The sequence below is a fragment of the Gadus chalcogrammus genome, chromosome 20 (genome assembly GCF_026213295.1).
Source record: "Gadus chalcogrammus isolate NIFS_2021 chromosome 20, NIFS_Gcha_1.0, whole genome shotgun sequence".
Classification (NCBI taxonomy): Eukaryota; Metazoa; Chordata; class Actinopteri; order Gadiformes; family Gadidae; genus Gadus; species Gadus chalcogrammus.
The window spans coordinates 15972445-15985692 of NC_079431.1; the positions used below are offsets into that span (position 1 = coordinate 15972445).

General features: G+C 41.9%; 2 protein-coding genes across 4 annotated transcripts in view; both read right to left on the bottom strand.

Annotated features, from left to right (window-relative positions):
• The window catches only part of hibch (3-hydroxyisobutyryl-CoA hydrolase), a 32813-nt gene extending 26195 nt beyond the window's left edge, over positions 1–6618 (bottom strand). For both annotated transcript variants that reach the window (XR_008893532.1, XM_056580209.1), the window contains exons 1-3: positions 6482–6618; positions 6075–6117; positions 5766–5897 (exon numbers count right to left, since the gene is read on the bottom strand). Coding sequence is in view for 1 of the 2 variants with exons in the window: in XM_056580209.1 (XP_056436184.1) it covers positions 5766–5897; positions 6075–6117; positions 6482–6513 (207 nt within the window). In the remaining variant the exon portion in view is untranslated. The remainder of the gene's footprint in view (positions 1–5765; positions 5898–6074; positions 6118–6481) is intronic.
• Positions 6619–7567: 949 nt separating this feature from the next.
• Positions 7568–9507, bottom strand: LOC130373605 (proline, histidine and glycine-rich protein 1-like). 2 transcript variants are annotated; one of them, XM_056580212.1, is made up of 4 exons: positions 9346–9507; positions 9061–9101; positions 8173–8594; positions 7568–7883 (listed from the first exon to the last, which is right to left on the bottom strand). In XM_056580212.1, the coding sequence occupies exons 3-4, from the start codon at positions 8484–8486 to the stop codon at positions 7730–7732; spliced, it is 468 nt and encodes a 155-aa protein (XP_056436187.1). In that variant the 5' UTR covers positions 8487–8594; positions 9061–9101; positions 9346–9507; the 3' UTR covers positions 7568–7729. The 2 variants fall into 2 exon arrangements, with proteins under 2 accessions (XP_056436187.1, XP_056436186.1); XM_056580211.1 differs by lacking the exon at positions 9346–9507 and having other exon boundaries at positions 9061–9339.
• Between the last annotated feature and the right edge of the window lie 3741 nt (positions 9508–13248).

Consider the following 13248-nt stretch of genomic DNA (forward strand, 5'->3'; position numbering starts at 1 on the left):
TGTGGAACTCTTGTCCAGAGGCCGGGAGTACTTAATCAGTTTGGTGATGAAGGATGGAACTCCCCTTCATCGTTCAAAGAGGTATTTTAAATAGTGACTCTTCCATATGTGCATGCTCTGCTTATGCATGCATATGATGCTCTGTTCTCTTGTTCCGATCTTTTTGCTGTCTGCGGTTTTTCAGTTCATACAGGTGAATGTGGAAATGTCCATGAAATGTCCATCTACAACTTTCAAACTGACAAAATATTTTCTTTTTAAGGTACCTGTCTGTCATGGGGTTTGTCATCAACATTGACACCCTAATGCTGATGTGTCCTGAGCTGCTTCAGAGTCAGCAATATATCTGCACCTACCGGTTCAGCCAGGATCATTTGGAGCTCCTTTTCAACTCCATCAGGGCATCAGGTAAGGATCTCAGAAGTTTCTAAATTAATTAAATTGTCTTTCCAAAAAAGTCTTTGACGTCTGAAAAGAGTAAATATCGCTATTAAGTGTTGTGTGTTTTTGGTTTTTAGGGGGCTGGAACAACAATCCCTCCGCAGGCCAGTTCCAGGGCATCTTCCGCCGGCTCATGGTCCGATGTGGTGTCACACCGAGCACTTCAGGGAATGTGGCACCACAGGATGAGACCGTGTCTCTGTCGGCTGTAGAGATGTCCTCTCCCTCTGAAACGGAAGAGCTTGAGGTGCCCTTCGTGAATGTGTCTGCGTTGATTGGGGACCACAGCTACTTGCCAACCCGCTTTGGTGGCCTAGTGGAAAACGCACTGGTCTACATTGCAGGGTTTGTGGTGCGGCAGGTTTTGAGAAAGCTGTCCTGTGGTGAGTGCCGTGCTAGCCTGGTGACAGATGCTGCACGCGCATCTTTCGACGAGAGCTACCACCTGCTGACTCTGAAGAACAAAGGAGGGCTGATGATTCCTTCAGAGGGGACAGTGAAGGTGGTCAGGTCAGCAGAGCGGTTCATTCGCCAGCGTGCATCAGGGCAAGCTGTCAGTGTGTCTGTGATCCAGCAGTTTGTCCGGGCTGACATCTGGACAGATGATGTGTTTCTCCTCAAGGAGCACATTCAGGACACACAATTTGGCATTGAAAACCACCACTTTGCACTGTTGTCCTTGGTTGTGTCTGTATTTCACAAAATCAGGCTGCACCACATTGCAAAACTGAGCACGCTGCAATTACAGACTGGCAACAGTCGAAAAAAGCTCAGCAAGACTATACTTTTTAAAGGGTTCTAGCCTAGATTAAATTATTATATAATATCATATTGTGGCGACTCCTACCCCTGGGGAGTCTGGGTAATGGGGTATTCATAACGTTGTTTTGGGAAAAGGGGGTTTATTGTCTTTAGATAAGTTGTTTATGTTATTAGGTTCAGTGGGGTTAACGGGTTTGGGGTCTCTATTGTTTGTGTGTTTATTGTGTGTAGTGTTGTCGGCAACCATTACCCGGAGTCGTATGTCCGTCGGTCAGGTGTGCCGTGTTTTCTGTTATGTGTGCGTGTTTGAATAAAGGCAGCTCTCGGGGTCGTGCGGTGTATTGAGGCACGAGAGTTGCGCCGCCATTTAAACCTGGGCTCCCATCTCGTCCTTCCCGCGCTGCTCGCCACAATATATTGTGTGAAATTATATATTGTGTCAATTGCACTGCATAGATGTGAAAATGTTATGAGCATGATTGTATATTATGTCAAATTGTACAAATGTACAAATATATATAATATGAATATATACCTATACTTAAAATATATTATATTGTTTCACATATTATATATATCATATATATGTTATTCCATTGCACATTATACTGAGTCATTATATTATATTGTATTATATATATGCTATGTTATTTATATTACAGTTCAACTATTGAGATGTGTATGTATATATTGAGATGTGTATATTTTTACTGCTATAGAATATATATATATTCTCTTATAATATATATAATATATTTCTCTTAATGATGGTCAATACGTAGTAACTAAATAAGCACTATTTCGATAGTTCATAGATCTCAGTATTTTCAAAGTGCACGGGCTGTGCAAGAAAAGTGAGCGTTTATCATAGACCCATGCACATGTATGACTGGCGATTTAACTAGCGAGATTCAAAGTAACGTAGAGGCAAATCTTTTTCACACACTTCACGTAGAGCATAAACCCTTGAATACTCCATGAAATTGGTTGCGAAATGTAAAAGGTTATCGTGATTTTTATCCAGATAAACCGCAGCTCCTGGCAACTTGCGCTTGTTTTGACGCGTCTGACAGACCTCCGGCTTCAGAGAGCTCCCGTACCAATATGGCGGCGCCGCGTTTCGCCTAGGCAACGGGCTGACGCAGTGGAGGCGGCGTCTACCTATATGATGTCTATGGTGTGGACGCCTGAAACCGACTGAAACCGCAAACCATGACGTCATCGCCCCACCCCTCGACCTCCTAGCCAATGGCTCTTAAGCCCGCGGAGTCTCAGAAATCACAACAAAAAATATGATGGCGGACTACAAGCTTGTAATCGTTCTGCAGCATATCATGTCCCTTGTTGGGTTGCTAAGCCATTATTTATTGAGAATCTAGTTCGCCATCGTAGAAGAGCTGTTTGTTTGTGTTGTTAGTGGTTCGGGGGGCAGCCTTTATGCGCATGCTCGCCTCTTCTTCTTCTGGATTTGTGTACCAGAAGCAGCGCCCCTTATGGGCCTGGAATGTTTACTACAGCGTTTCTACAGATCTATCCGGTTTCGCTTGGCTTCGTCTTTACGGAGATACTTCGAAATCGGATAGATCGAAACCGTAACGGTTTCGCCCGTTTCGGCTTCGTGTGGACGGGGCCTTAATCACTTCCTGGCATCAACTGGTTGTTATGACACCTTCCAATCAGGATTTCGACCCCTGCACAGCACTGAGACCGCCCTCATTAAAGTTGTAAACGACATCCGTCTTAACACAGACTCTGGCAAAACCTCAATACTAATGCTACTAGACCTCAGTGCTGCATTCGACACTGTAGACCATACAATACTTTTGGACAGGATAGAAAACTGGGTGGGGCTTTCAGGCACAGTCTTAAATTGGTTCAGATCCTACCTACAAAATAGGAACTACTTTGTTTCCATTGGCGACTTTGTATCAGAATCAACCAACTTGATGTGTGGAGTCCCACAAGGTTCGATCTTAGGACCCTCTTTATTCAACATCTACATGCTCCCACTAGGGCAAATCATGCATAATAACAATATTGACCATCATTGCTATGCTGATGACACGCAAATCTATGTATCGCTATCACCAAATGACGGCCCATAGATCTGCTGTGCCAGTGCATTGAGCAAGTGAAAGACTGGATGTGCCGAAATTTCCTTCAGCTAAATGAGGATAAAACAGAGATAATTGTATTTGGTGCTAAAATGGAAAGGCTTAAAGTAACCCAACACCTTCACTCTCTGTCCCTGAAAACCTCAATCAAAGCCAGAAATCTAGGGGTTATCATGGATTCTGATTTACATTTCGAAAGTCACATCAAATCAGTTACAAAATCTGCATATTATCACCTTAAAAATGTAGCAAGACTTAGAGGGCTCATGTCCACCGAAGACTTACAAAAACTTGTACATGCCTTTATCACTAGTAAGCTTGATTACTGCAATGGTCTCCTTACAGGTCTCCCAAAACAAACTCTAAGGAAGCTTCAGCTTGTTCAGAATGCTGCTGCTAGAGTTTTAACAAAGACCAAAAAATTTGAACATATTACACCAATTCTTAAATCGTTACATTGGCTTCCTGTAAGTCAGAGAATTGATTTTAAAATCATGTTGCTAACCTATAAATCCCTACATGGTTTAGGCCCAAAATATTTAACTGATATGCTTCCACTACATAAGCCTTCTAGAACACTAAGATCTTCTGAGACCAATCTGTTAATTATCCCCAGAGTAAACACGAAACATGGGAAAGCAGGATTTAGTTACTATGCAACAAATAGCTGGAATAAACTCCCTGAGGATTTAAGACTTGCCCCAACTCTGAGCACCTTTAAAACAAGATTGAAGACTTTTATGTTTGCTTTAGCTTTCTGATAAATCTTAAATACTTTACCTTTATTTTACTAAAATGCCTTTTTAACTTTCCCTTTATTTTCTATTTTTACCAGAAAAATACATGATCTGATACCAGAGAGAAAGGTTGTATAAGGGTTAGAGTCCTGAGTTTGTTTGTATAAGGGTTAGAGTCCTGAGTTTGTATTTGTATAAGGGTTAGAGTCCTGAGTTTGTATTTGTGTAAGGGTTAGAGTCCTGAGTTTGTATAAGGGTTAGAGTCCTGAGTAAGGGTTAGAGTCCTGAGTTTGTTTGTATAAGGGTTAGAGTCCTGAGTTTGTGGGTGGGTGGAATTCTGAGACCGAGCTCCGTGGGAGACGTTTCCAAGTTCTGTCTGGGTTAGAGTCCTAGAATCTGGATTGGAGTTCCAGAGAAAGGACCAAGTTCCTTTAGGTCGGGTTGTAGTCCCGACTTGGGTTCCAGAGAGACTGTTGATCTGATCTTAAATACATTGCACTTTCAATTTTACTTACTAAAAAGCCTTTTTAACTTTCAATTAAATTTTCTCTTAAATACATTGCACTTTCTATTTTACTCATTTCTTGCATATGTTTTCTTTTACTTATCTATTATTTTATTTTATTGTATGACAATGTTTATATGTGAAGCACTTTGAGTCTGCCTTGTGTATGAAAAGTGCTATATAAATAAAGTTGCCTTGCCTTGCCTTGCCTTACAGTTGGAGGAGACGCCGACCAGTGTCTTAACAGCCTTCCATGCTTCCCTGGCGTAACTGTCTTGGAAAAAGTTTTTCCACTTTTTCCTTGTACACTCTTTTGGCTTTCTTAATTTCTTTGTTGAATTTTGCCTGGATCAGTTTTAATTCTGTTTTGTATCCTGAGTTAGAAGCTATTTTCTTTTCATTGATTGTCGTTTTGAGTTCTTTGGTCATCCAGGGTTTATTGTTGGAGAATATTTCAACAGTCTTTGAATGTATGTTTTCTTCACAAAATGTAAAGTATTCTGTAGCTACATCTGTGGCTTCCTCCAGACTGTCAGCTTGAGTGTGAACCTGCCAATCATTATTCTCAAAGCAGTCCTGCAAAGCTTCAGCGCATGAGCTGTCCCATTGCTTTACTGTTTCTTTAACACAACCTCCCGTTGTAACTGGGTTTTGTAGGCAGGTATAAGGTGTATTACATTGTGATCAGCAGTGCTCAATGCTGGTTTTTGCCTTGCTTTGTAGGCATTTTTCACATTACTAAAACAAAGATCAAGAGTATTATTGCCCCTGGTGGCACATTTAACATACTGCTGGAATGTTGGCATTGATTTCAGTCTGCAGGAATTAAAATCCCCCATCATAAATAAAGGTGAATCTGGATTATCTGTTACTATGCGCTGAGCGTAGTTTGTTTTATCTCTCGCTGCGTGTGCGTCCTTGCCAGAGGGTGGGACATAAACAGCTATCACTGTCACTTGGCCAAACTCTCGGGGGAGGTATCTCGGTCTAAAAGACACACATAATAGTTCCACGGCTGGTGTGCAGCATGTTTCTCTGATGCTGGCCGATCTACTCCATGCTTTATTTCCACACACAGACCACATGGGTGGCTATAACAAACACACCATGGCCAGATTACTATTATTGTGCAGTACAATAATTAATTAAAATATGTCCATCAGCGCTTGTGCAGGAGGCTTGTTTCAACAGCTGACTTCTGTATACCTTGAGCTGCGGGTAGAGCATGCGGGTCATGGTCAGGTTGAGGGCATTCAGGGCCTTGGGTCGGTTCAGAGTGATCACTCCCGCACGGCCCACCTTCTCCAGCAGAACCTCTGGGGCCGAAGCACTCGACATCTGCTCCATAATAGAGTCCACACAGCAAAGGTTAAATTATATTGAGGAGAGATCAGAGAACTACTGCATTTAAATCTGACGGGAAGGTAAAACTTAAGTAGATACAGACATGTAGGTCAAAGGTGAATATCATCTCAATCACTGGAGGAATAGCAAAAAAAAAAATAGTACACTTACCATGTGTGCTTGTAATCTTTGTAGTCTACAGATGGACCTAAATCTAAAGAAATACATGATAAAATAACGATCTTGAGAACATAAAGCCAAATTATCTTAATGTATATAATTGTATAATTGTGAGTATTATATTTCTTGGTAGCAATAGAAATGACTGAGAATAAGCATTGTAGCATTGAGTCAAGTCATCAATAACACTCCAATAATGCGTTACATAGCTGTATGTTTAGTAAAACGTCTATTATCAGATTACTACTACTAACAATTGACAGTCCCTATCAACCTTCAAAAAGAGGGACCACTTATCTCATTTTAAACTTCATGTAGCCTCGAAGCTAAGGCAGCATGGGCATGCATAGAAGAGAAATGCATGAAAAACTTTCGATACCAAGGGAAACTAAACATACCTGTAAGCGGTATATATGATTGGTGGCATCATGCTTGCAATCAAATGTATGACTTGACTTCTTGTTGTTGCCTGCCTCTGCTGTCTCGCACAGATACATTCACTTCCTGAAACACTCGCTTCTGATTGGCTATTGCAAACGTCAACGATGAGGGGCGTGTGAACAATCGAGCAAATAAGAATCGGGCCTGGAGTGCGGCCATGTGCACACTGCCATCTATCGGAGAGAGGAGGGACTTCTTACATTATTGTCTTCCTAGTTTATATTGACCTACAGTTACAGTTGTTCTCTGTATTGTTGGCGTTGTTTTAAGCAAGGACTGGTGTACACCTAAGTATACTCATGAATTTAAACTTTATCTATAGAGAGTAATAATACAATAACTGAAAGTTGTATTTATAGATGGCACCTTCATCCAGAATTAGCAGTTCAAAGTGCTTTACAGAGCTACATTGAAATATGTATAATATGCCAATATAATGCCATGAGGACAATTCAGCTTTGAGAGATTAGCATGCAGAGATTTTTTTTTCATAACAGATAAAATAATTGGACACTTTCTTGTCTGGCCTCGAGTAAGCATACACTTGCGTAGAATACAATTCAGGCTTGTTCCACACTTGTCACTTGGCTGACTTATTACTGTTACTGATACAAATCTATGACTGGACCTGATAAAAGCTGGAGGCTTTGTTGGGTTCTGGCTTGTTTTTTTACCGAACGATCAGCCTTCACAGGAACACCTCCTTTATGGCAGTAGCACTCACGCTGTTATACTCTTATAGGTATGGGAGACGATTTATTTTATGGGTTGGTGTGAACACGTCCGCAAAGACAGCAGCCTTGATCAATGACATAATCTTCTGCTCGTTCAAATAGACATCACGCTAAGGAGAATACTTCTTCAAAGCCCTCTTGCAGGAACAACTCACGAAGGTTTCATGAGATATTAGGTTTCTAAGAGAGACCTTGTCAAATTATTTTTAGCCTATACAGGAAGATTATGAAGAATAAACATATTCCGGGAATATACACAACCAGATATTATTGCAATTAGACTTCACCTTACATATTATGCCCAAACTCTTTTTTTAACTGGTAATTCTTATTTTATTGTTAAACACCCCACACACAAGAAAATCCAATCCAAGATAGCTTGCATGTTTCAGCATTCATCAAACCACATTCCATATTATTTTCAGATTTTTGAATATTTGAGATTTCCAAATAAAATTTTGTGTTAATTTATTACAGAACGTATTTTAAATGAGTTGGTTTTGATGACACAACCAACAACCATGACAGCGACAGGCAGTGTGTTGAAGGACCAGAGGTTGGTGAGCCTCGTGCTGCCTTCTCTGAGGATCTAGTCAGAATCGCTGCTGCAGGAGCTACTGGAAGACTGTGGGAGGAGGGGCACAGGAGGGGAACATCATGTTAGCTCACGTCATGGCCAAACAGCAAAGCAAACATCTCCGGTTGCCACTGAAAAGACGTAGAACCTGTTTGTTATCTGTGATGATGGATGATAAGAAAGCTGTCTCAACCCAACATTGCCGAAGTCGAAATGCTGGGATTGAATCAATTTAGTTTTAACAAGAACAAAATGTAATTATTTCCAAAAACGAAACTTTTCTTTTTGGAATATAAGTGAAAGACAATGTAAAAAAAAAGCCCCCATGATGTCTTACATCGTGACTTTTTCTTCCTTTCTTGTGGCAATTGGAGTGGTTGTGACCAAACTTATGCTTGTGACGGCCCCCATGCCCATGACCGTGTCCGTGTCCGTGTCCGTGCCCGTGACCATGGCCGTGTCCATGACCATGCCCGCCACGCCCATGCCCGCCACGCCCATGCCCGCCACGCCCGCCACAACCATCCCCTCCATGTCCATGGTCGTGTCCATGACCATGGCCACCATGACCATGGTCATGTCCATGTCCATGGCCACCATGACCATGGTCATGCCCGTGCCCTCCACAAGACCCCCCTCCATGGCCTCCATGTTGGCACCCCTGCTGGCAGCAGGAGGGTTGAGGAGGGCATGGTTGAGGAGGACATGGTTGAGGAGGGCAGGTCGGTCGAGACCCGCAGCCGGAGGGCCACTGATTTCCTGTTCATATACAGGAGAGATGTTAATACTCTATTCATTTGATGCAATATGCAAGAATCTTTCAGGCTAAATGAGTTTCCAATAACAAAACACTGCTCGTCCCCCTTGCCTTTCCGTACTCTCTCCAAATCCCACCCATCCGTAAGACGTGCTTGAGATTTAAATGACTCTGCTGCAGAGTTTAACCAATTATCCTTATCCCAATGTTGACAAGGTTTTTTAGAGGATATTTCAAAGAAAGATTATAGCATTTTTTACATTTAAGCAGGTTGGTCTCTGTCTATCACATATTTTAAAAGGGAGACCAGACCAAGAAAGCAGCAATAGCATACAATGCATTAAACAAAAAAGTATCTGTAAAGTAAAGTACCTGTTGGACAGTAAACAACAGAACACCACAGAAGATAACATGCTTTCATCATCACATCAACATTCTTCAATGGTATACATTTTTGGTTATTATTACCTTGATTTTGACCCCACATTTCAATATGCGTAGTTCAAATCCTGAAATTTAAAAATGCATAAACAGTTGAATAAGTTTAGAGAAGCCCTAAACAGTATACCTCGTATACAGAAGTTTGAAGTTAAACACTGTCAAAGGCCGATAGATAAACATAAAATACTTTCATAAATGCATCACACACATTCACAAAATTCACAAAAGATATACTGCCTTTCCTTTATGAACCAAATATCAATCAAATAAATACAACATTTCGGTAAAACTTCATTTCAGAGATGAACTTACTGTGAGCCGGAGTGTAGATCTGAGGAAATACTATCAAATGCTCCCCTTTTATAGTAGCTTCCTTGGCCCCTCCTCTCTCACAAGCACACTTGCCTTGAGGGGCCACTCACACTAGGTCCGTTTGCCTGTTCCGTGCTGCAGGAAGATTCAGCACGATTCCCCCCCTCCCCACGCTGGCCCGTGGTCACACTGCTCCCAAAGTACGTCATCACCAAGCATCCTCGCCGCCATAACAACATGGAGAACAACAACAAATGAATGCTGTCGTCGGCCCAAATTTCAAGTAAACACTCGACTTCACTATCGCACCAACGTAAACCCACTCGTGAACCGCTTGCCGCCATTGATTAAAATGATTGTTGTGGGGAAGAAGGGCAAAGAAAGAAGGGTCGCGCAAGGACTATGTCATCCAGCTCAAGTTGCGTATCCGCGCGTGTCATCTCATTAACTTCTGTACTTGGCCAAGGCACACCTCTCCCAAGTGTGCCGGGGCAAAGGGGCAGCTCCGTGATGGAATACGGATGGCTTGGTCACACTAGCCAAACATTCTAGACTTTAGTATGCAAATGAGCTCAGGCACGGGGCCGCGGCCCTAGTGTGAGTGGCCCCTTACAGGCTCCCTTTTGTTCCATCACCCCTGCAAGTATTTGTTTTGAATCTGCACACACTTCATGCATCATCCTCAACACAGGAACATAGACAAAGGTATACAATAACAATAAAAACATTTCACTTGGAAAATGTGCTGTTTTACCATAGAAATTTATAAAGAAACAATAAAGTAATTGCATGAAAATATAAGCGTAATTTATATTTTATAGAGGCCTACAAAACTGTGAACGCCCACTATTAGAGTAGTCGATTTTCTGTTCCTTCAACATTAAAGAAATAATAAAGCAGTTGACTTATAAGTCAACTGGCTAGGCAACTTGATGAAGGAGTGAAAATAGTTAAGAGACAGCGAAGAATGAATTGATGCAGAGATCTGGGGAGGAGAAAGCCAGAAGGGAATGTGCCGCTCCTGTGTACACATCGGTTGTTTGAGCCACATGCAAAAACACGTGGCGATTTGGTAGGCGATAGTTCATTTCAGCAAACAACGACAAAGGAAGAGAAATCAACTGAGAAACAGGCAAAGTAATTTCACCAACCACCCTTCTCTTACAAAAGATGAATCACACAAGGAGTTGAAACACACTTTAGAGTTTCTGATCCGAGAGAACGAACTGAAGTGAATCTGAGGCAGGGAGGTGAACACAAGCGCTCTTATCTTGACACAAGCTCAAAGCCTAAAACAAACACATGTGTCACCTCTGCGGGCCATAACCTATTTATCATTTCCATCTCACCGTGCAGGGAGTGACATTGAATAGTTTTGTCATTGCCTGTTGAGTGAAATAAAACACACATTCCCCCTAAGATGTAAATCAGATAAGATTCCAAAGTTGCTTTAGTTTAATGCATGCACACAAACACACAATACAAAAACCCACTCGCGCATATGCCAAAAAAACACACAGATGAATGGTAAGTAGAGGAGGGGTCCCTGGCACCATAGGAGAGCTCTTCCTTACTTCCACGCCTTTTTAAGTGGCGAGCACGGAGTCCTCCAACATTCCATGCCCTAAACATACAATCTGGTAAGGAATACAAAATGTGCATCTCTCTGCAGGGAAATGACCACTAACTGCATCATTATGTCACAGTGGAAAGGATAACAGCGAGTAGAACAAGTCATGGCTCAAATGCCACTGGTTTATATCTGGATTAGGGAAGTGAAAACAGAACCTAATATTATTATTAGGTATTCACAGTCAATCTACACTGTGAATATCTTCTAATAATATTGTGTTTCACAGTGTATCTGTGAATACACTGTCAATCAGCACGTCCAGCCCAATGGATTACAATTCTGTATGCTGAATATTACTGCGTGACACATAATGTCCATCTATGATTTTTTTCTGGACAGTCTTATTTTGCATCGATATCTCATTCAATGACTTCATTGATTTACTCAATGATATCACAGTGAGTAATGGTGTGTTCACATCGCTGGAAATTATGGGGAAACATTTTCACGACGTCGGAAAGTTCTCGTGAACGACGCCTCATGACGCTCTTATGATTCTAGTTCCGTTCAGCAAATCGGGCCAAATGGTTTAGTGACGCGCATGAACATGACGGAACATGAACATTTTACTCAATATAGTGAATCAACCATCATATACTTTACTATTGATTGATGTTGTAACCGTCTGTTGGCATCGACCTTGCTCAGTTGTAAACATTGTGTACTAGTAAACAAGCTCTCGATAAGGGCAAGTGTTGCCTTCCATACAGTGGCAATACTGTATGTGCCTCTCATAAATAAAAGCAATAGGATAGTAGGTGATAGGCATCAAGGAAACAAAGGCATGCAAACTTGAAACTGATCCTACTAAGTTCTGTTTAGTTCTGACTAGTTTTTATCAGAGAAAAAAAACCCTGCAGTGAAGAACTTTTAGAATCCAAACGTAGCGCACATGAACGGTCGCTGTCGGGAACACACGCAAGCGTGAGCGCCATCACTGGCGAGTGGCGAGCCGTCTCGTTATCACCAAGATGATGAACGCGCCTTCCTCCCTCAATTCCTCATAAGCGCAATGTACCGCTTCGCCTATAGGGGGCCCTAATTCACAAATAAACTGCATCTAGTATTAAACAAGTGTCTGTGTGTTTCTTTCTGGATGTGTGTATGTCTTTGTTTGTGTGTGTGTGTGTGTGTGTGTGTGTGTGTGTGTGTGTGTGTGTGTGTGTGTTGGGGGGGGGGGGGTATTGAAGTAAAAAAAAAAAGAACATTGGTGAAGAATAAAGACTGAGCATAGTTGCGTCCAGAAGTAATGAATACACCTGTGATTTGCAGGGTAGCCCCTGGCACAGGCCTTGCGGGGGCTGTGAATACCTCGCGGGCATTCAAGGCAAATATGACAACTGTTTAAATTAATTTGTGAGACCATCAGATCATTGAGTGGCTGCCAGTGGAAAACCAGTCACACTAAGACCACTTCCCGGTGGGGGTGTTAGGAAAGTGTGTTTAGGTTCCCTAACTTCCAAGTAAACAACATTTTGTCCATTGTTTGCCTCCCGGTTTACATCACTATGCCTGTTATTTTAAGGAAGTTCATATTTCACAAGACGCTATTAGTCATACAGGCTGATGTGCCAGCAATGTCTTGAAAGGTCAATACACCCACCAGGGCCCTACGCCCAGGCATATTGGCCCCTGGGCGCTCCCACGGGCCCTGGTGCTTATTGATGGGTTACATACAGAGATAGCATTCAATTGACTTAGAAATTCCAAAATAGTGAATCGTATCTTATCGAAATAATAATTGGCCCTTGGATATATTTCTTTGTTTTCATTCATTCAAAATTATTAGTTAAAACAAATAAATATGTTGTTGGGGCACATGTGAAAATCTATTCTATACTTAGAACCAGCATGACATCAGAAGTGTCCGATTTAAATTGTCGACACAATATAATCTGGTTTTCCATCTTGAAGGCCCTGCCCCTGCTTATAATGATCGTTTCTGATGGTAGTATGTCATACAAATATGCCTTTTTTTTAATGTTAGCTTGCTAACGTATGGTATGGGGAGTATACCGTGTAAACCGGCAAGACGGCATACCAGGTGAGGTGATTGGAATGCGCTGATAAGCGAGCAGAGGTCTTCAGTGATCTCTTTTATCAGCCCCTCAGTCTGTCTGTTCTCCCCACCTGCTTCAAGAGGAACTGCATGATCGCTGTGCCAAAGGTTTACCTGCATGGATGACAACCGCCCTGTAGCATTGATCATTCATCAGTCATCAGGAAGTTCTTTGAGGGGCGAGTCTGCTCCTTTTCATTTTTGTCTAGCA

Excerpts from the sequence above, each read along its gene's own strand:
- LOC130373605 (XM_056580211.1), bottom strand. Across the intron at positions 7,884-8,172 it reads AAGGAAGAAAAAGTCACGAT|TCTTCCAGTAGCTCCTGCAG; the intron begins GTAAGACATCAT and ends CTCCTCCCACAG.